The sequence below is a fragment of the Oncorhynchus clarkii genome, chromosome 4 (assembly GCF_045791955.1).
Source record: "Oncorhynchus clarkii lewisi isolate Uvic-CL-2024 chromosome 4, UVic_Ocla_1.0, whole genome shotgun sequence".
Classification (NCBI taxonomy): domain Eukaryota; kingdom Metazoa; phylum Chordata; class Actinopteri; order Salmoniformes; family Salmonidae; genus Oncorhynchus; species Oncorhynchus clarkii.
Window position 1 is genome coordinate 84,638,883 of NC_092150.1, and position 22,016 is coordinate 84,660,898.

The 22,016-nt window shown below is 39.6% G+C and overlaps 1 protein-coding gene across 3 annotated transcripts in view; it reads left to right on the forward strand.

Annotated features, from left to right (window-relative positions):
* The first annotated feature begins 289 nt into the window (after positions 1 to 289).
* Positions 290 to 22,016, forward strand: part of LOC139407384 (serine palmitoyltransferase 2-like) — a 36,728-nt gene continuing 15,001 nt past the window's right edge. For 2 of the 3 annotated variants that reach the window (XM_071151124.1, XM_071151126.1), the window contains exons 1-5: positions 297 to 534; positions 6,841 to 7,035; positions 7,858 to 8,012; positions 8,758 to 8,906; positions 9,573 to 9,697. In XM_071151124.1, the coding sequence (XP_071007225.1) occupies positions 376 to 534; positions 6,841 to 7,035; positions 7,858 to 8,012; positions 8,758 to 8,906; positions 9,573 to 9,697 (783 nt within the window). In that variant the 5' untranslated portion in view covers positions 297 to 375. Of the gene's footprint in view, positions 535 to 6,840; positions 7,036 to 7,857; positions 8,013 to 8,757; positions 8,907 to 9,572; positions 9,698 to 22,016 lie in introns of all 3 variants that reach the window. The other variant, XM_071151125.1, reaches the window with a different exon arrangement.

The following is a 22,016-nucleotide window of genomic DNA, read 5'->3' on the forward strand; positions in this document are numbered from 1 at the left end:
TTTCACAAACATCCTATTCAGGGACATCTGGCTCAGTGGGTGGGTGTAAGGAACATCGTCTCCTTCGACTGTTTTCCTGTAGGCCATGGAACATGACCAAAGTCCTTTACTCACAAGTGAGGTGATACTACACTGGAAAAAAATCGTAAACCCATGTAAAAGGTTACTACAGGCTCTTTCGATTGTCATTTACATGGCTAATTCCGGATTTATTCATTTTTACATGACGTCATAAACTCCTCATTGGTTGCTGAAAGTTAACAGGGGCGTGTATTTCCGGTAATCTCATATTGTGTATTTGCAGTTTCTCCAGACACAGAGAGAAGAGAGGTCCCGGGCACGTAAGTATACAAACCTGGATATTCGGGCGAATAAATGCCACCAAGTATGACCAAGAGCTCGGCGAATAAACTGACAAATGGAGATGTTTTCCACCGGACATCCAACGGTAAGACATCATCGAGAAGGAACGGTTTCGTGAAGAATCATTGCTTGTTCCAACAACCGCAACAAAAGAATCGGCGCCCGAGTGAGGTGAGGCCCACCCGTCAACACTACTGCTACTACCGCTCGATGAGAAGAGGGAATGACCATTAGGATATCCGTCAACAATATAGATTGAATAAATACAGCCCAATAAAATGTAGCGACTTATTCCAACTATGCGGATCTGTCGCGTTTTTAAACTGGTATTGAAGTTGAGTCATTGTAACAAGTTTGATAGGGTGGATGCTTTGTGACGAAGTGATTAAGCCTCAATGTGTTGACTGAATTATAATCATTATTTATCGTGTCTGTTTTGTGAAAATGTGTCTTGCATCTCAACACAGCAAAGCATCACCACAGGTACATCAATTATATATATATATATATAAGTTGCAAACAACTACATCGGCAACACATGTGGTTACAGTTAACAGTTCGTATGGTGGAGGGAGCATTTATTTATTCAATTGACATATACTGGTGGGGATGAATGATTTCTGGGCTCAGGTGGTTCTGTGAAGATGGACTCTGTTTCGGCGGGGTGATGGTAGCAGGTACTCCTGGTTGAGTGGCTGTGTCATGTCGGTCTCGCTCCTGCCCTCACAACTCTCCAAGAACAGCGCTTCCATGTTCTTGAGTTTAACTCCACTGATTTAGCTTGACAGCGTTACTATTTTGTGTAGTTTTAGATGGATAGCTGATTGTCCCAGGCTTGGAAACAGAAAGTGAGAACACTGAACAATGTATGTTTAGAATATGGCTGATATTATTTTATTGACCGGGGATTTATTTGATCTCCTCATGAAATACATTCGTTGTCCCTTTTTGTATGTCTGTTGTGTGTTTGCAATCCGAGAGAGTTTTGAGTCGATTTTATAGTTCCAAGATATTTGTAGTGCCCCATTGATTCTATTTGTTCTGAGTCTATGTGGATTGGCCCGGTGTCATCTTCTATGGTTCTGAAGTTTGTCATTTCCTTGTTGTTTTTTTTTACATTAAGAATGAGTCTGTTTTCTTTGCACCATTCTGTGAAGTGTGTTATTTCTGTCCTGTAGTCAGCCTGGACCCCTCGATTAGACTGAAGAATAGGCTATGGGTGTTAGCCACATGCTAGACTCATTTTCACCATTGTTTTCCCAAAACTCACTTTTAAAGGAATCATTTATGACATAAAGTCACTCTTATAAACTCCAAACTCCTATCCGGATTTTAAATGATCAAATAACATTTTATTGGTGGCGTGCACGTGTTTAGCAGATGTTATTGCGGGTTTAGTGAAATGCTTGTGTTTCTAGCTCCAGTGCAGTAATTTCTAATGAATAATATCTAACAATTGCACATATACTCAATACACACATCTAAGAATGATGAATATATAAATATATGGATGAGCAATGTCAGAACGGCATAGCCTAAGATTCAGTAGAATAGAATACAGTATATACATATGAGATGAGTAATGTAAGATATGTGAACATTATTAAAGTGACTAGTGTTTAATAAATTGAAGTGGCCAGTGATTCCAAGTATATGTATCTAGGCAGCAACCTCTAATGTGCTAGTGATGGCTATTTAACAGTCTGATGGCCTTGAGATAGAAGCTGTTTTTCAGTCTCGGTCCCAGCTTTGATGCACCTGTACTGACCTCGCCTTCTGGATGATAGCGGGATGAACAGGCAGTGGCTCCGGTGGTTGTTGTCCTTGATGATCTTTTTGGCCTTCCTGTGACATCGGGTGCTGTTGGTGTCCTGGAGGGCAGGTAGTTTTCCCCCGGTGATGTGTTGCGGGTGGTGCAGTTGCCAAACCAGGCGGTGATACAGCCCGACAGGATGCTCTCAATTGTGCATCTGTAAGAGTTTGTGAAGGTCTTAGGTGACAAGCCACATTTTCTTCAGCCTCCTGAGGTTTGAGAGGCGCTTGTTGCTTCTTCTTCACCACACTGTCTGTGTGGGTGGACCATTTCAGTTTGTCAGTGATGTGTACGCCAAGGAACTTGAAGCTTTCCACCTTCTCCACTGCGGTCCTGTCGATGAGGTGCTCCCTCTGCTGTTTCCTGAAGTCCACGATCATCTCCTTTGTTTTGTTGACGTTGAGTGAGAGGTTATTTTCCAGGCACCACACTCCCAGATCCTTCACCTCCTTGCTGTAGGCCGTCTTGTCATTGTTGGTGATCAAGCCTTTGTGGAACCCCAGTGTTGAAGATCAGAGGAGTGAAGGTGGAAAATACGTCTTGTGTCTGAGCCGTTGAATTGCGACTCCTCTTTGTCTCTGTACTGACCTTTTGCCTGTTTGATTGCCTTACGGGGGGAATAACTACACTGTTTGTATTCGGCCATATTCCCAGTCACCTTGCCATGGTTAAATGCGGTGGTTCCTGCTTTCAGTTTTGTCCAAATGCTGCCATCTATCCACGGTTTCTGGTTAGGTTAGGTTTTAATAGTCACAGTGGGTACAACATCTCCTATACACTTCCTGATAAACTCAGTTACCATATCAGTATATACGCGGATGTTATTTGCTAAAGCTACCAGGATCATTTCCCAGTCCGCGTGATCAAAACAATCTTGAAGCGTGGATTCCGATTGGTCAGACCAGTGTTGAACAGTCCTTAGCACGGGTACTTCCTGTTTGAGTTTCTGCCTATAGAAAGGGAGGAGCAAAATTAAGTCGTGGTCACATTTTCCGAAAGGGGGGGGGGCTTGTAAGCATCCCGGAAGTTGGAGTAGCAGTGGTCGAGTATTTTAGCAGTGCGAGTACTACAGTCTGTGTGAGAACTTCGGCAGCCTTTTTCTCAAATTTTCTTTGTTAAAATCCTCAGCCACAATACATGCGCCCTCACGATATGTGGTTTCCAGTTTGCATAACATGACGATTAGATTTTTTTAGGATCCCCCAATTAGCCAAAGCCAATGGTGACAGCTAGTCTTACTGGGGTCCAACACCATAACCTAAAAGACTAAACATTTAAACACGTGAACATGTAGTTTGCGCGTTGTAGAAGTTCTGCTGACACTGACACTACCATGCAGAGTACATGTCAGAACGGGGAGGCTGGGCAGTTGGTTGTGCAACGCAACTGCAGAGGAGTACTTTGTCTCCCAGGCAACACACACATGACCCAACACAAGCCTCCCCCTGGGGATAATGGCTGCTGGCTATAGGAAGTGGTCCTTGGGAGGGTTGAATGTCTCTGAGGACAGAAGGAGAGAGGATGAGGAAAAGGGACACTGACAGCTAGGCTTTGATATGTTGGGAGCTTTGGGTGGTTGGACACACACTTGGGGCTACTGCGGAATTCTAAATTGAACTGTTTTTCCTATACCCCTCGGGCAATGTAGATATGAAAGGGTTGTATAGAAACCAAACAACATGGTAATAACATACAGTGGGGCAAAAAAGTATTTAGTCAGCCACCAATTGTGCAAGTTGTCCCAGTTAAAAAGATGAGGTCTTTGTTGAGCTAGTGATGCCGGTAATACAACAGTACCCTCCTTATCCTCCTTGGTTGATAATCCTGGTGTTGTATCACCGTGGAGAGTTTAATAAAGATTAGGTTTAGGAGTGGCAAAAATTGAGAGCCTAGGCATTCACTTTGTTGGCGTTGCCCTCTAATAGACCTCTTTATCCAGCTCATGTGACAGAGACACGTCCTGGATGTGTGGAACTCCTCTATTTTCATGGAACAGGAAACACCCTATTAGATCCCTATACTGTAGACTACTGTTCCTCACACGACAGTTGGTCTTCGGGCGGTTGCTAATGCACAGCTATAAAATGTGTTCAGATATGATCTGTCTGGTTTTGGTAGTCTGTGGTAGTGGCTGGAGGGCCTAGGTCACTAACTGGTCCCTCTGAACATATATTTGACTTTAAACATTTCTCTTTGTGTTTTCAGTTCGCTTGAAGGTCTAGTTGTTAGCTGTCAGACCTGTATGTGGTGTAGTTTAGAGGGCTATTTCATCATCACGTTCGTCCCTTATGGGAGAATGACTCTGGGATCAGTTTGATCGGTTCTGAGCTGCATTGAGCACATAGTCCACACGCTCACCCACCATAAAGGTAGAGAGAGGCATGACTGGGTCACATGTGGTTGCTAAGCAGCCAGGGTTTAATGGGTGACCAGGCTGACTGACTTTAGGTCATTTCATTTGAGAGTTTAGTTTTCAACACAATAAGCCACAGTTCAGCCTCAATGAAAACCCTCTGGGTAGCCCTCTGAGCCCACGGTCCAGGTGATCTGGTTTTGCAAGAGGGATCAAAAACACTGTCCCTGTATTCAGGGATCTGTTTTGTCCCACTGTTTTTAACAAACCATCTTTATTCAAAGGATCTAAGCTGCATGCATAGAGTTGAAGTTGGAAGTTTACATACACTTAGGATGGAGTCATTTAAAATTCGTATTTCAACCACTCCACAAATATCTTGTTAACAAACTTGTTTTGGCAAGTCGGTTAGGACATCTACTTTGTGCATGACACAAGTAATTTTTCCAACAATTGTTTACAGACAGATTATTTCACTTATAATTCACTATCACAATTCCAGTGGATCAGAAGTTTACATACACTAAGTTGACTGTGCCTTTAAACAGCTTGGAAAATTCAAGAAAATGATGTCATGGCTTTAGAAGCTTTTGATAGGCTAATTGACATCATTTGAGTCAATTGGAGGTGTGGATGTATTTCAAGGCCTACCTTCAAACTCAGTGTCTCTTTGCTTGACATCATGGGAAAATCAAAAGAAATCAGCCAAGACCTCAGAAAAAAATTGTAGATCTCCACAAGTCTGGTTCATCGTTGGGAGCCATTTCCAACTGCCTGAAGGTACCACGTTCATCTGTACAAGCAATAGTACGCAAGTATAAACACCATGGGACCACGCAGCTGTCATACCGTTCAGGAAGGAGATGCCTTCTGTCTCCAAGAGATGAACGTACTTTGGTGCGAAAAGTGCAAATCAATCCCAGAACAACAGCAAAGGACCTTGTGAAGATGCTGGAGGAAACGAGTACAAAAGTATCTATATCCACAGTAAAACGAGTCCTATATCGACATAACCTGAAAGGCTGCTCAGCAAGGAAGAAGCCACTGCTCCTAAATCGCCATAAGAAATCCAGACTACGAGTTGCAACTGCACATGGGGACAAAGATCACACTTTTTGGAGAAATGTCCTCTGGTCTGATGAAACAAAAATAGAACTGTTTGGCCATAATGACCATCGTTATATTTGGAGGAAAAAGGGGGAGGCTTGCAAGCCAAAGAACACCATCCCAACCGTGAAGCACGGGGGTGGCAGCATCATGTTGTGGGGGTGCTTTGCTGCAGGAGGGACTGGTGCACTTCACAAAATAGATGGCATCATGAGGAAGAAAAATGATGTGGATATATTAAAGCAACATTTCAAGACATCAGTTTCAAGTTAAAGCTTGGTAGCAAATGGGTCTTCCAAATGGACAATGACCGCAAGCATACTTCCCAATGTTTGGCAAAATTGCTTAAGGACAACAGTCAAGGTTTTGGAGTGGCCATCACAACACCCTTACCTCCATCCTATAGAAAATGTGTGAGCAGAACTGAAAAAGCTTGTGCGAGCAAGGAGGCCTACAAACCTGACTCAGTTACACCAGCTCTGTCAGGAGGAATGGGCTACATGAAATGTTTGACCCAAGTTCAACAATTTAAAGGCAATCCTACCAAATACTAATTGAATGTATGTAAACTTCTAACCCACTGAGAATGTGATGAAAGAAATAAAAGCTGAAATAAATCACTCTCTCTACTATTATTCTGACATTTCACATTCTTAAATTGGTGATCCTAAAACTGAATTTTTACCTGGATTAAATTGAGTGTAAATATATTTGGCGAAGGTGTATGTAAACTTCCGACTGTCTCAAATATTCTGCATGTTTCTATAGAGCAAACAGATTAGGCCTGACTAAAAGTAAACCATGACCTTGTAAGGAGACTCAGAGAGATACAGTATGTCTGCTGCGTTTCACACTTCTGTGTCCTTGTTATATGTAGATTAGTTTCACACTTCTGTATTTGTGCTATGTAGATTAGTTTCACACTTCTGTGATCAATAGCTCATTTTATTCACTCAAATACCATTTTGTTGATCTTTTCTCAGCTTGGGTGTGTCCCATGGGACAGACTGCAATGGTGCAACCACCACCTGTGATGTCTGCAGAAAAGTCTAACATTAGAACAGACTAGGCTACCCAATAAATGGTGTTTCCAATGCTCCCTCTTTTGCGTGACCAAAATTGCATGTAAAAGATGGACACCAACTCCCTTCCAGTCAGCAACACAACCATCTTCTGTTTGTCTGTGTATTTTCTTCTTCTCCAGAACAACCATGCTGTTCGTAACACCAGCCTGTACAACAAAGAGTTTGTGGAGCAGTTTGAGGAGACTCCTCTGCTTGTGGCGGTTCTCACATACGTGGGCTATGGGATCCTGACCATCTTCGGGTACCTGCGGGACTTCCTCCGGCACTGGGGCATGGAGAAGTGCCATGTAGCCAGAGAAAGGGAAGAGCAGAAGGTAAGAGATGCAGATTAGTTTTTTCTTGGAGGCTATTCACATTTTTCTGTTTAGCTCCTGTCTTGGATGGGTGTTTGTTCTCGCTGACAGATCTAGAATCGGAATACCCCGCCCCTGAATCGGAATACCCCGCCCCTGAATCGGAATACCCCGCCCCTGAATCGGAATACCCCGCCCCTGAATCGGAATACCCCGCCCCTGAATCGGAATACCCCGCCCCTGAATCGGATTACCCCGCCCCTGATATCGAATTAACCCGCCCCCAATTTTTTTTTTTAACCAATAAGGGTTTGGAGAAATAGCTGACCCTGTGTCAGTGGTTACTGGTTAGGGGCAACTTCTGTCTACCTTCCTTCATTGCCATTCATTCATTGCTTCTACTTTAAAACGCTCCTCTAAAACCCCTCTCTAAAATGGTTTTATGATGTAGGCTGTTACAGTGCTAATATTTACTCTGGTGCTGTGTGAATAGGGTGTGAAATATGCCTGAACAATACAGGTGTGTAACATGGGAAGGTGTGAAAGTGATTTCTCCATTCACATTCCACTACAGCTTTAGCGTTTTCAAAACCTGTTTTCTGTAAACCGCAACCGCTGTGCCAAACCAGTTGTCCTGAAGCTGTAAAAGAGACGCACCTATTCCTTTGAGAAATGTGCGTTTGTCTATAAACACACTCTTTCTGGCAACAGCTAGTGCACACCAAATGCTTTTGAACAGTCAAACGATTTCTTTGAAAGCTTGTGTGTTTGCATAAATTCAGACCGTGGTATTGATTCCAACAATGACGACTGACAAGTCTGTCTGTCTCTTGTGTTTTCTAGGACTTTGTTCCACTGTACCAGGACTTTGAGAACTTCTACACCCGGAATCTATACATGCGTATCCGTGACAACTGGAACAGGCCGATCTGCAGTGTTCCAGGAGCCAAGATGGACCTGTTGGAGAGGGCCTCCAAAGACTACAACTGGACCTTCCAGTGAGTGGCCCATCCCAACCATAATAACTCTGTTACAGTTTGTATTTGCTACTGTACACTCTGGACCTGGCTTTTACAGGGAGTAGATGGGTCTGTGTGAGAACTAGACATGGCTTTTACAGGGAGTAGATGGGTCTGTGTGAGAACTGGACCTGGCTTTTACAGGGAGTAGATGGGTCTGTGTGAGAACTAGGCAAGTCAGTTAAAAACAAATTCTTATTTTCAATGATGGCCTAGGAACTGTTCAGGGGCAGAATGACCTTTCGGTTTCTAGTCCAACGCTCTAACCACTAGGCTACGCTGCTGTCCCAAATGTCATGGAAGGGTCTTTCATGCCCCCTCTATCACCTACAGGTCATTGCCCTACTTACAATGATAAGAGAGGAAAGTCTATCTGGGGACGAACGTGATGTGTAGAAACCAACAGATATCTGTCACGTATCGTTGCGTGGTGATGGTTAACCTCATTCACTCTTTGCTAGGCATGATATGCTGTTGTCACAACTGTATGTAAGTGTTAGGGAACCCGTCAAGAACAAGTTGAAAACAAAAGCTGATGTTATTGTCAACACGATAGCTACTCTTGCTGCTTGTCAAAACTCACAAGTACAGTATAAAACCCCAAAACCAGAAGCCTTGGTTTGGTGTGTTTAGCGTTATCTGAAGGTTTTAAAATACAGGACAACGTAAGATCAGACTTCCTCCAACAGTAGTTCTGTCTCGTCAGAGTTGTCTTTCTACCCAGACACACAGGCAAGGTGGTGAAAGACGTGATCAACATGGGTTCATATAACTACCTGGGCTTTGCTGAGAACACTGGGAGGTGTGCCGACGCTGCCACAGAGTCCACCCACCACTATGGCGTTGGAGTGGGTAGCACCCGCTATGAGATGGGTAAGACATGGATATATAATCACCTTCTTGTTGGGGACGAGGGCCGTGTTGTTTTTAAACACTCTGTGGACCCCAGGTAGAGCATGTTGCTTACAACGCCAGGATAGTGGGTTCGATTCCCGGTACCACCAGTACCTAAAATGTATGCACACGTGACTGGTAAATCGCATGGATAAACTTATCTTCTAAATGGCTGTTATTTAAAAGGAAGCGCTGATACACAACGTTGGTAAAATATCCACTGCAGACAACCTTCTGGGGACAAACTGGCCCACTCATTCTGTTGTTGGGCTTGGTTGTGCCGTCTACTTCAGTCGTTTTGCCATTTTTAAAGGAAACAAGGAATCAAAAGTCCTCTGTTGTCATGTACCCCACAATGACAGAACACAGAATAGAACGACAGGTTGGACATTAACATTCTAGTCAAGTCGTCCTCCATGCGTCGTTCATGTGCAGGAAGCTGTTGTTCTGAGGTAGTGCATCTTTGTGTTGTATTGAGTTAAAAATGGATAGTGATGTTGATTTAGAGCATCACTGTAACTGAGCTGGATCCCAGTGAGTTTTAGTACATCTGTATTGATGTCATGCACACTTTATGTTGACATGAACACTTGTTAAAGTAAGACGTCCTTTTTGTTTCCATCTTTCTGTTCCTGCTGTGTCCAGGTAACCTGGACATCCATGAGGAGTTGGAACAGCTGGTTGCTAGGTTCCTGGGGGTGGAGTCATCTATGGCCTTTGGGATGGGCTTCGCTACCAACTCCATGAACATTCCGGCTCTGGCTGGAAAGGTAGGGATAAAAATATATATTTATTTCTCACATGCTTCATAAACAACAGGTAAATGGTTACTTACGCGTCCTTATCTAACAATGTATAATTAAAGATGCATTAAAACAGAGAAATAGTGACACAAGCATTAAATACACAGTGAATAACGAATACAAATATTAAGTTCATATAACATGGCTGTTTTTACAGGGAGTATATAATATAACATGGCTGTTTTACAGGGAGTATATAATATAACATGGCTGTATACAGGGAGTATATAATATAACATGGCTGTATACAGGAAGTATATAATATAACATGGCTGTATACAGGGAGTATATAATATAACATGGCTGTATACAGGAAGTATATAATATAACATGGCTGTATACAGGGAGTATATAATATAACATGGCTGTTTTACAGGGAGTATATAATATAACATGGCTGTATACAGGAAGTATATAATATAACATGGCTGTTTTACAGGGAGTATAGAATATAACATGGCTGTTTTTACAGGGAGTATATAATATAACATGGCTGTTTTACAGGGAGTATATAATATAACATGGCTGTTTTACAGGGAGTATATAATATAACATGGCTGTTTTACAGGGAGTATATAATATAACATGGCTGTTTTACAGGGAGTATATAATATAACATGGCTGTATACAGGGAGTATATAATATAACATGGCTGTTATACAGGGAGTATATAATATAACATGGCTGTTTTACAGGAAGTATATAATATAACATGGCTGTATACAGGGAGTATATAATATAACATGGCTGTATACAGGAAGTATATAATATAACATGGCTGTTTTACAGGGAGTATAGAATATAACATGGCTGTTTTACAGGGAGTATATAATATAACATGGCTGTTTTACAGGGAGTATATAATATAACATGGCTGTATACAGGGAGTATATAATATAACATGGCTGTATACAGGGAGTATATAATATAACATGGCTGTTTTACAGGGAGTATATAATATAACATGGCTGTTTTACAGGGAGTAGAATATAACATGGCTGTATACAGGGAGTATATAATATAATATAACATGGCTGTTTTTACAGGGAGTATATAATATAACATGGCTGTTTTGCAGGGAGTATATAATATAACATGGCTGTTTTACAGGGAGTAGAATATAACATGGCTGTATACAGGGAGTATATAATATAATATAACATGGCTGTTTTGCAGGGAGTATATAATATAACATGGCTGTTTTACAGGGAGTAGAATATAACATGGCTGTATACAGGGAGTATATAATATAACATGGCTGTTTTACAGGGAGTATATAATATAACATGGCTGTTTTACAGGGAGTATATAATATAACATGGCTGTTTTACAGGGAGTATATAATATAACATGGCTGTTTTACAGGGAGTATATAATATAACATGGCTGTTTTACAGGGAGTATATAATATAACATGGCTGTTTTACAGGGAGTATATAATATAACATGGCTGTATACAGGGAGTATATAATATAACATGGCTGTATACAGGGAGTAGAATATAACATGGCTGTTTTACAGGGAGTAGAATATAACATGGCTGTTTTACAGGGAGTATATAATATAATATAACATGGCTGTTTTTACAGGGAGTATATAATATAACATGGCTGTATACAGGGAGTAGAATATAACATGGCTGTTTTACAGGGAGTAGAATATAACATGGCTGTTTTACAGGGAGTATATAATATAATATAACATGGCTGTTTTACAGGGAGTATATAATATAACATGGCTGTATACAGGAAGTATATAATATAACATGGCTGTATACAGGGAGTATATAATATAACATGGCTGTATACAGGAAGTATATAATATAACATGGCTGTTTTACAGGGAGTATATAATATAACATGGCTGTTTTACAGGGAGTATATAATATAACATGGCTGTTTTACAGGGAGTATATAATATAACATGGCTGTATACAGGGAGTATATAATATAATATAACATGGCTGTTTTACAGGGAGTATATAATATAACATGGCTGTTTTACAGGGAGTATATAATATAACATGGCTGTTTTACAGGGAGTATATAATATAACATGGCTGTATACAGGGAGTATATAATATAACATGGCTGTATACAGGAAGTAGAATATAACATGGCTGTTTTTACAGGGAGTATATAATATAACATGGCTGTATACAGGAAGTATATAATATAACATGGCTGTTTACAGGGAGTATATAATATAACATGGCTGTTTTACAGGGAGTAGAATATAACATGGCTGTTTTACAGGGAGTATATAATATAACATGGCTGTTTTACAGGAAGTATATAATATAACATGGCTGTATACAGGAAGTATATAATATAACATGGCTGTATACAGGGAGTATATAATATAACATGGCTGTATACAGGAAGTATATAATATAACATGGCTGTTTTACAGGAAGTATATAATATAACATGGCTGTTTTACAGGGAGTATATAATATAACATGGCTGTTTTACAGGGAGTATATAATATAACATGGCTGTATACAGGGAGTATATAATATAACATGGCTGTATACAGGGAGTATATAATATAACATGGCTGTATACAGGGAGTATATAATATAACATGGCTGTATACAAGGAGTATATAATATAATATAACATGGCTGTTTTTACAGGGAGTATATAATATAACATGGCTGTTTTACAGGGAGTATATAATATAACATGGCTGTTTTACAGGGAGTAGAATATAACATGGCTGTATACAGGGAGTATATAATATAACATGGCTGTTTTACAGGGAGTATATAATATAACATGGCTGTTTTACAGGGAGTATATAATATAACATGGCTGTATACAGGGAGTAGAATATAACATGGCTGTTTTACAGGGAGTAGAATATAACATGGCTGTTTTACAGGGAGTATATAATATAATATAACATGGCTGTTTTACAGGGAGTATATAATATAACATGGCTGTATACAGGAAGTATATAATATAACATGGCTGTATACAGGGAGTATATAATATAACATGGCTGTTTTACAGGAAGTATATAATATAACATGGCTGTTTTACAGGGAGTATATAATATAACATGGCTGTTTTACAGGGAGTATATAATATAACATGGCTGTATACAGGGAGTATATAATATAATATAACATGGCTGTTTTACAGGGAGTATATAATGTAACATGGCTGTTTTGCAGGGAGTATATAATATAACATGGCTGTTTTACAGGGAGTATATAATATAAAATGGCTGTATACAGGGAGTATATAATATAACATGGCTGTATACAGGAAGTAGAATATAACATGGCTGTTTTTACAGGGAGTATATAATATAACATGGCTGTATACAGGAAGTATATAATATAACATGGATGTTTACAGGGAGTATATAATATAACACGGCTGTATACAGGGAGTATATAATATAACATGGCTGTATACAGGAAGTATATAATATAACATGGCTGTATACAGGAAGTATATAATATAACATGGCTGTTTACAGGGAGTATATAATATAACATGGCTGTTTTACAGGGAGTAGAATATAACATGGCTGTTTTACAGGGAGTATATAATATAACATGACTGTTTTACAGGAAGTATATAATATAACATGGCTGTATACAGGGAGTAGAATATAACATGGCTGTATACAGGGAGTATATAATATAACATGGCTGTATACAGGGAGTATATAATATAACATGGCTGTTTTACAGGGAGTATATAATATAACATGGCTGTTTTACAGGGAGTATATAATATAACATGGCTGTTTTACAGGGAGTATATAATATAACATGGCTGTTTTACAGGGAGTAGAATATAACATGGCTGTATACAGGGAGGATATAATATAACATGGCTGTATACAGGAAGTATATAATATAACATGGCTGTTTTTACAGGGAGTATATAATATAACATGGCTGTTTTACAGGGAGTATATAATATAACATGGCTGTTTTACAGGGAGTATATAATATAACATGGCTGTATACAGGGAGTATATAATATAACATGGCTGTATACAGGAAGTATATAATATAACATGGCTGTATACATGGAGTATATAATATAACATGGCTGTTTTACAGGGAGTATATAATATAACATGGCTGTATACAGGGAGTATATAATATAACATGGCTGTATACAGGAAGTATATAATATAACATGGCTGTTTTACAGGGAGTATATAATATAACATGGCTGTATACAGGAAGTATATAATATAACATGGCTGTATACAGGGAGTATATAATATAACTTGGCTGTTTTACAGGGAGTAGAATATAACATGGCTGTATTTCAGGGAGTATATAATATAACATGGCTGTATACAGGAAGTATATAATATAACATGGCTGTTTTACAGGGAGTAGAATATAACATGGCTGTTTTACTGGGAGTAGAATATAACATGGCTGTTTTACAGGGAGTAGAATATAACATGGCTGTTTTACAGGGAGTATATAATATAACATGGCTGTATACAGGGAGTATATAATATAACATGGCTGTTTTACAGGGAGTAGAATATAACATGGCTGTTTTACAGGGAGTATATAATATAACATGGCTGTATACAGGAAGTATATAATATAACATGGCTGTTTTACAGGAAGTATATAATATAACATGGCTGTATACAGGAAGTATATAATATAACATGGCTGTTTTACAGGGAGTATATAATATAACATGGCTGTATACAGGAAGTATATAATATAACATGGCTGTATACAGGGAGTATATATTATAACATGGCTGTATACAGGAAGTATATAATATAACATGGCTGTATACAGGGAGTATATAATACAACATGGCTGTATACAGGAAGTATATAATATAACATGGCTGTTTTACAGGGAGTAGAATATAACATGGCTGTTTTACAGGGAGTATATAATATAACATGGCTGTTTTACAGGGAGTATATAATATAACATGGCTGTATACAGGAAGTATATAATATAACATGGCTGTATACAGGAAGTATATAATATAACATGGCTGTATACAGGGAGTAGAATATAACATGGCTGTATACAGGGAGTATATAATATAACATGGCTGTATACAGGAAGTATATAATATAACATGGCTGTATACAGGGAGTATATAATATAACATGGCTGTATACAGGAAGTATATAATATAACATGGCTGTATACAGGGAGTATATAATATAACATGGCTGTTTTACAGGGAGTAGAATATAACATGGCTGTATACAGGGAGTATATAATATAACATGGCTGTTTTACAGGAAGTATATAATATAACATGGCTGTTTTACAGGAAGTATATAATATAACATGGCTGTATACAGGGAGTATATAATATAACATGGCTGTATACAGGAAGTATATAATATAACATGGCTGTTTTACAGGGAGTATATAATATAACATGGCTGTATACAGGGAGTATATAATATAACATGGCTGTTTTACAGGGAGTATATAATATAACATGGCTGTATACAGGGAGTATATAATATAACATGGCTGTATACAGGAAGTATATAATATAACATGGCTGTTTTACAGGGAGTATATAATATAACATGGCTGTATACAGGGAGGATATAATATAACATGGCTGTTTTACAGGAAGTATATAATATAACATGGCTGTTTTACAGGAAGTATATAATATAACATGGCTGTATACAGGGAGGATATAATATAACATGGCTGTATACAGGAAGTATATAATATAACATGGCTGTATACAGGGAGGATATAATATAACATGGCTGTATACAGGGAGTATATAATATAACATGGCTGTTTTACAGGGAGTATATAATATAACATGGCTGTTTTACAGGGAGTATATAATATAACATGGCTGTTTTACAGGGAGTATATAATATAACATGGCTGTATACAGGAAGTATATAATATAACATGGCTGTTTTTACAGGGAGTATATAATATAACATGGCTGTTTTACAGGAAGTATATAATATAACATGGCTGTATACAGGGAGTATATAATATAACATGGCTGTTTTTACAGGGAGTATATAATATAACATGGCTGTATACAGGGAGTATATAATATAACATGGCTGTTTTACAGGGAGTATATAATATAACATGGCTGTTTTACAGGGAGTAGAATATAACATGGCTGTTTTACAGGGAGTAGAATATAATATAACATGGCTGTTTTACAGGGAGTATATAATGTAACATGGCTGTATACAGGGAGTATATAATATAACATGGCTGTATACAGGGAGTATATAATATAACATGGCTGTTTTACAGGGAGTATATAATATAACATGGCTGTATACAGGAAGTATATAATATAACATGGCTGTATACAGGGAGTATATAATATAACATGGCTGTATACAGGAAGTATATAATATAACATGGCTGTTTTACAGGGAGTAGAATATAACATGGCTGTTTTACAGGGAGTATATAATATAACATGTCTGTTTTACAGGGAGTATATAATATAACATGGCTGTATACAGGAAGTATATAATATAACATGGCTGTATACAGGAAGTATATAATATAACATGGCTGTATACAGGGAGTAGAATATAACATGGCTGTATACAGGGAGTATATAATATAACATGGCTGTATACAGGGAGTATATAATATAACATGGCTGTTTTACAGGGAGTAGAATATAACATGGCTGTATATAGGGAGTATATAATATAACATGGCTGTTTTACAGGAAGTATATAATATAACATGGCTGTTTTACAGGAAGTATATAATATAACATGGCTGTATACAGGGAGTATATAATATAACATGGCTGTATACAGGAAGTATATAATATAACATGGCTGTTTTACAGGGAGTATATAATATAACATGGCTGTATACAGGGAGTATATAATATAACATGGCTGTTTTACAGGGAGTATATAATATAACATGGCTGTATACAGGGAGTATATAATATAACATGGCTGTATACAGGAAGTATATAATATAACATGGCTGTTTTACAGGGAGTATATAATATAACATGGCTGTATACAGGGAGGATATAATATAACATGGCTGTTTTACAGGAAGTATATAATATAACATGGCTGTTTTACAGGAAGTATATAATATAACATGGCTGTATACAGGGAGGATATAATATAACATGGCTGTATACAGTAAGTATATAATATAACATGGCTGTATACAGGGAGGATATAATATAACATGGCTGTATACAGGGAGTATATAATATAACATGGCTGTTTTACAGGGAGTATATAATATAACATGGCTGTTTTACAGGGAGTATATAATATAACATGGCTGTTTTACAGGGAGTATATAATATAACATGGCTGTATACAGGAAGTATATAATATAACATGGCTGTATACAGGAAGTATATAATATAACATGGCTGTTTTTACAGGGAGTATATAATATAACATGGCTGTTTTACAGGAAGTATATAATATAACATGGCTGTATACAGGGAGTATATAATATAACATGGCTGTTTTTACAGGGAGTATATAATATAACATGGCTGTATACAGGGAGTATATAATATAACATGGCTGTTTTACAGGGAGTATATAATATAACATGGCTGTTTTACAGGGAGTATATAATATAACATGGCTGTTTTACAGGGAGTATATAATATAACATGGCTGTATACAGGAAGTATATAATATAACATGGCTGTATACAGGAAGTATATAATATAACATGGCTGTTTTTACAGGGAGTATATAATATAACATGGCTGTTTTACAGGAAGTATATAATATAACATGGCTGTATACAGGGAGTATATAATATAACATGGCTGTTTTTACAGGGAGTATATAATATAACATGGCTGTATACAGGGAGTATATAATATAACATGGCTGTTTTACAGGGAGTATATAATATAACATGGCTGTTTTACAGGGAGTAGAATATAACATGGCTGTTTTACAGGGAGTAGAATATAATATAACATGGCTGTTTTACAGGGAGTATATAATATAACATGGCTGTATACAGGGAGTATATAATATAACATGGCTGTATACAGGGAGTATATAATATAACATGGCTGTTTTACAGGGAGTAGAATATAACATGGCTGTTTTACAGGGAGTAGAATATAACATGGCTGTTTTACAGGGAGTATATAATATAACATGGCTGTTTTACAGGGAGTATATAATATAACATGGCTGTTTTACAGGGAGTATATAATATAATATAACATGGCTGTATACAGGGAGTATATAATATAACATGGCTGTTTTACAGGGAGTAGAATATAACATGGCTGTTTTACAGGGAGTATATAATATAACATGGCTGTTTTACAGGGAGTATATAATATAACATGGCTGTTTTACAGGGAGTATTTAATATAACATGGCTGTATACAGGGAGTATATAATATAACATGGCTGTATACAGGGAGTATATAATATAACATGGCTGTATACAGGGAGTATATAATATAACATGGCTGTTTACAGGGAGTATATAATATAACATGGCTGTATACAGGGAGTATATAATATAACATGGCTGTATACAGGGAGTATATAATATAACATGGCTGTATACAGGGAGTATATAATATAACATGGCTGTTTTACAGGGAGTATATAATATAACATGGCTGTATACAGGGAGTATATAATATAACATGGCTGTATACAGGGAGTATATAATATAACATGGCTGTATACAGGGAGTATATAATATAACATGGCTGTTTTACAGGGAGTATATAATATAACATGGCTGTATACAGGGAGTATATAATATAACATGGCTGTTTTACAGGGAGTATATAATATAACATGGCTGTTTTACAGGGAGTATATAATATAACATGGCTGTTTACAGGGAGTATATAATATAACATGGCTGTATACAGGAAGTATATAATATAACATGGCTGTTTTACAGGAAGTATATAATATAACATGACTGTATACAGGGAGTATATAATATAACATGGCTGTATACAGGAAGTATATAATATAACATGGCTGTTTACAGGAAGTATATAATATAACATGGCTGTTTTACAGGGAGTATATAATATAACATGGCTGTTTTACAGGGAGTATATAATATAACATGGCTGTTTTACAGGGAGTATATAATATAACATGGCTGTATACAGGGAGTAGAATATAACATGGCTGTATACAGGGAGTAGAATATAACATGGCTGTATACAGGAAGTAGAATATAACATGGCTGTTTTACAGGAAGTATGTACAGGGGGTCCCACGGGATTCCTGACCCCTTCCATCAGCTCACTCTCGCGCCTCTCTCCAGTTGGCGCCGTCACTAGGCTACCTCAGATACCAACCTGCATCAGTAGGCTAAATGAGGAAGCCTTCAGTAGAGGAGTTGAAACGTTGTAGCCAAGGACCCATCATTAACATTAGAGCAACGTTTTATCTACATTTGATGGAGTCGAGAGCTTGAGAGAGAGGGACAAGCAGCCTGAAGCCGCATCGCTGTTCTGCTCCTAACAACTTTACCATCAGGCCCAGTAGTTTGTTTATTTAACTAAAACCCCTGCTGTCTGAGGTGAGGAGGGAAATGAACATAGATTGACTTATGCAGTCCTGCCACTCAGGTTTTATGATCTGTTAATGTGTGCTCGGCTGTAGGCTACAGATTTCTGCAGTGCTGAGCAGACAGTCCTGTTGGGGGTGTCTGTCCTCATCTTTCAGCCTTAACCAATCTACATTACAGAGACGCAGGCCTACAGTCAGTGCATTTAACTAAGATATAGGTAAAACGACCACATAACACAGTCGCATTTTGCATTTCTGAAATTATTTTCAATACTTCCTAATCAAACACAATGGTCTACATATTTCTGCGTGCAAAAATGAGCACGGGACCGGAGTGATTATTTTTATCTGGAAGGAACAGGAATGTTCCGGGGTTATAGAACTGTTGTGTGATCAGGAAAGACTGGACAAGAATGTTCCGGGGTTATAGAACTGTTGTGTGATCAGGAAAGACTGGACAGGTATGGATTTGAACTCCTGTGTCAACCTGTACTATGCACTATCCTCTGTAGTGGCTTGTGATTGGAGGATAGGCAGTTGCCATACTAGCCAGTGATGCAGCCGGTCAAGACGCTCTCAGTGGTACAGCTGTAGAACTTTGTGAGGATCTGAGGGCCCATGCTGAATCTGTTCAGCCTCGTGAGGGGAAAAAAGCATTGTTGTTTCCTCTTCACGACTGGGTTGCTGTGTGGGGACCATAATATGTCCTTATTGGTGTGGACATTGAGGAACTGGAAGCTCTCGACCTGCTCCACTACAGCCTTTTTGATTTTAAATGAGGGCGTGGCTCGGCCCTCCGTTTCCTGGTGTCCACGATCAGCGAATTTGTCTTGCTGAGGTTGAGGGAGAGGTTGTTGTCCTGGCACCACACTGTCAGGTCTCTGACCTCCCTATAGGCTGTCTCATCGTCATTGGTGATCAGGCCCACCACCGTCTTCTGCAACCTTAATGGTGTTGGAGTCGTGCGCGGCCGTGGGTGAACAGGGAGTACAGGAGGGGACTGAGCACGCACCACTAAGGGGCCCCGTGTTGAGGTTCCGCATGGGGGATGTTTTGTTGCCTACCCCCACCACCTGGGGGCAGCCGATCAGGAAGTCGGGAATCCAGTTGCAGAAGGAAGTGTTCAGTCCCAGGGTCCTTAGCTTAGTGATGAGCTTTGAGGGCTCTATGGTGTTGAACGCTGAGCTGTAGTCAATGAACAGCATTCTCACATAGGTGTTCCTTTTGTCCAGGTGTGAAAGGGCAGTGTGGGGTGCAAAATAGATTGTCTCGTCTGTGGATTTGTTTGGGCGGTTATGTGACTTGGATTGGGTCCATTCAATGTTTGCGGACTCCAAGAAGAGTCTGCGTTACAACTTCAGCTTTAAGCACTAAGTGATTTTTGTCTCTCTCTGACCCAGACAAAGTGGTCTTGTTTCAATTCTACGAAATGATTTAGTTAAGAGGTAAATCCGGCTGAGCATATCACACCGAGATGAAACCACAATGGCTGGATTCGTTTGACTGTCACCGTTCATTTTCCTTCTCCCAAGCTCAGCTCACTCGCTCAGAGGAAGAGATAATCGATTCTTTGTCTGGATAGGCCAGAAAATGTGACACGTCACTTCTTATGCAAATGTAGGGTCTGAAACCTGACACTTGGAAACAGAGAGCAGACAGCTGGGGCTTTTTGGCATTATAAGGCAAGGGACACTACGGCGTTCACAGAGCGCTTTCAACACTAACATGTCATTCGGAATCAGTCCAGAACTGCTCAAAGTCCCCCATATGGGGGTTCACGCCGTTCCAAAACCCTCTAGTTTCCTCAGTGTGTTTTCAAAACATTGAGAAACGGGTCGTGAATCATCATGATGCCTGAAAGGCCTTGAGTTATTAGGATAGGAAGCTCTCTCTCTCTCCGACCCCTCTCTCTCTCTCCGACCCCTCTCTCTCTCTCCGACCCCTCTCTCTCCCTCCGACCCCTCTCTCTCCCTCCGACCCCTCTCTCTCCCTCCGACCCCTCTCTCTCCCTCCGACCCCTCTCTCTCCCTCCGACCCCTCTCTCTCCCTCCGACCCCTCTCTCTCCCTCCGACCCCTCTCTCTCCCTCCGACCCCTCTCTCTCCCTCCGACCCCTCTCTCTCCCTCCGACCCCTCTCTCTCCCTCCGACCCCTCTCTCTCCCTCCGACCCCTTTCTCTCCCTCCGACCCCTTTCTCTCCCTCCGACCCCTCTCTCTCTCTGACCCCTCTCTCTCTCTCCGACCCCTCTCTCTCTCTCCGACCCCTCTCTCTCCCTCCGACCCCTCTCTCTCCCTCCGACCCCTCTCTCTCCCTCCGACCCCTCTCTCTCCCTCCGACCCCTCTCTCTCCCTCCGACCCCTCTCTCCCTCCGACCCCTCTCTCTCTCTCTCTGACCCCTCTCTCTCTCCCCCCTCTCTCTCTGACCACCCCTCTCTCTGCCCACTCCCATTTCTCTCCACCCCCATCTCTCCGCCTCTCTCTCTCTCTCTCTCTCTCTCTCTCTATCCACCCCCTACTCTCTCTGACTCATATAATCCTTTACTTCTCTTCCTCTAAGTTTTGTTTTGACAAAAAGTAAAATAGAATTCTCTGACTGGCAGGCGCGTGGTTGTCCTCGTGAAAGTTGTCAAGACACTTCCTGTCTTGACAGACGTACACATTAAGGAGAGGCGAAGGACCATTCACATGATCCTGACAGACTTCCTCCTCCTCGCCTCTTCTTGGAAATGACATCATTGCG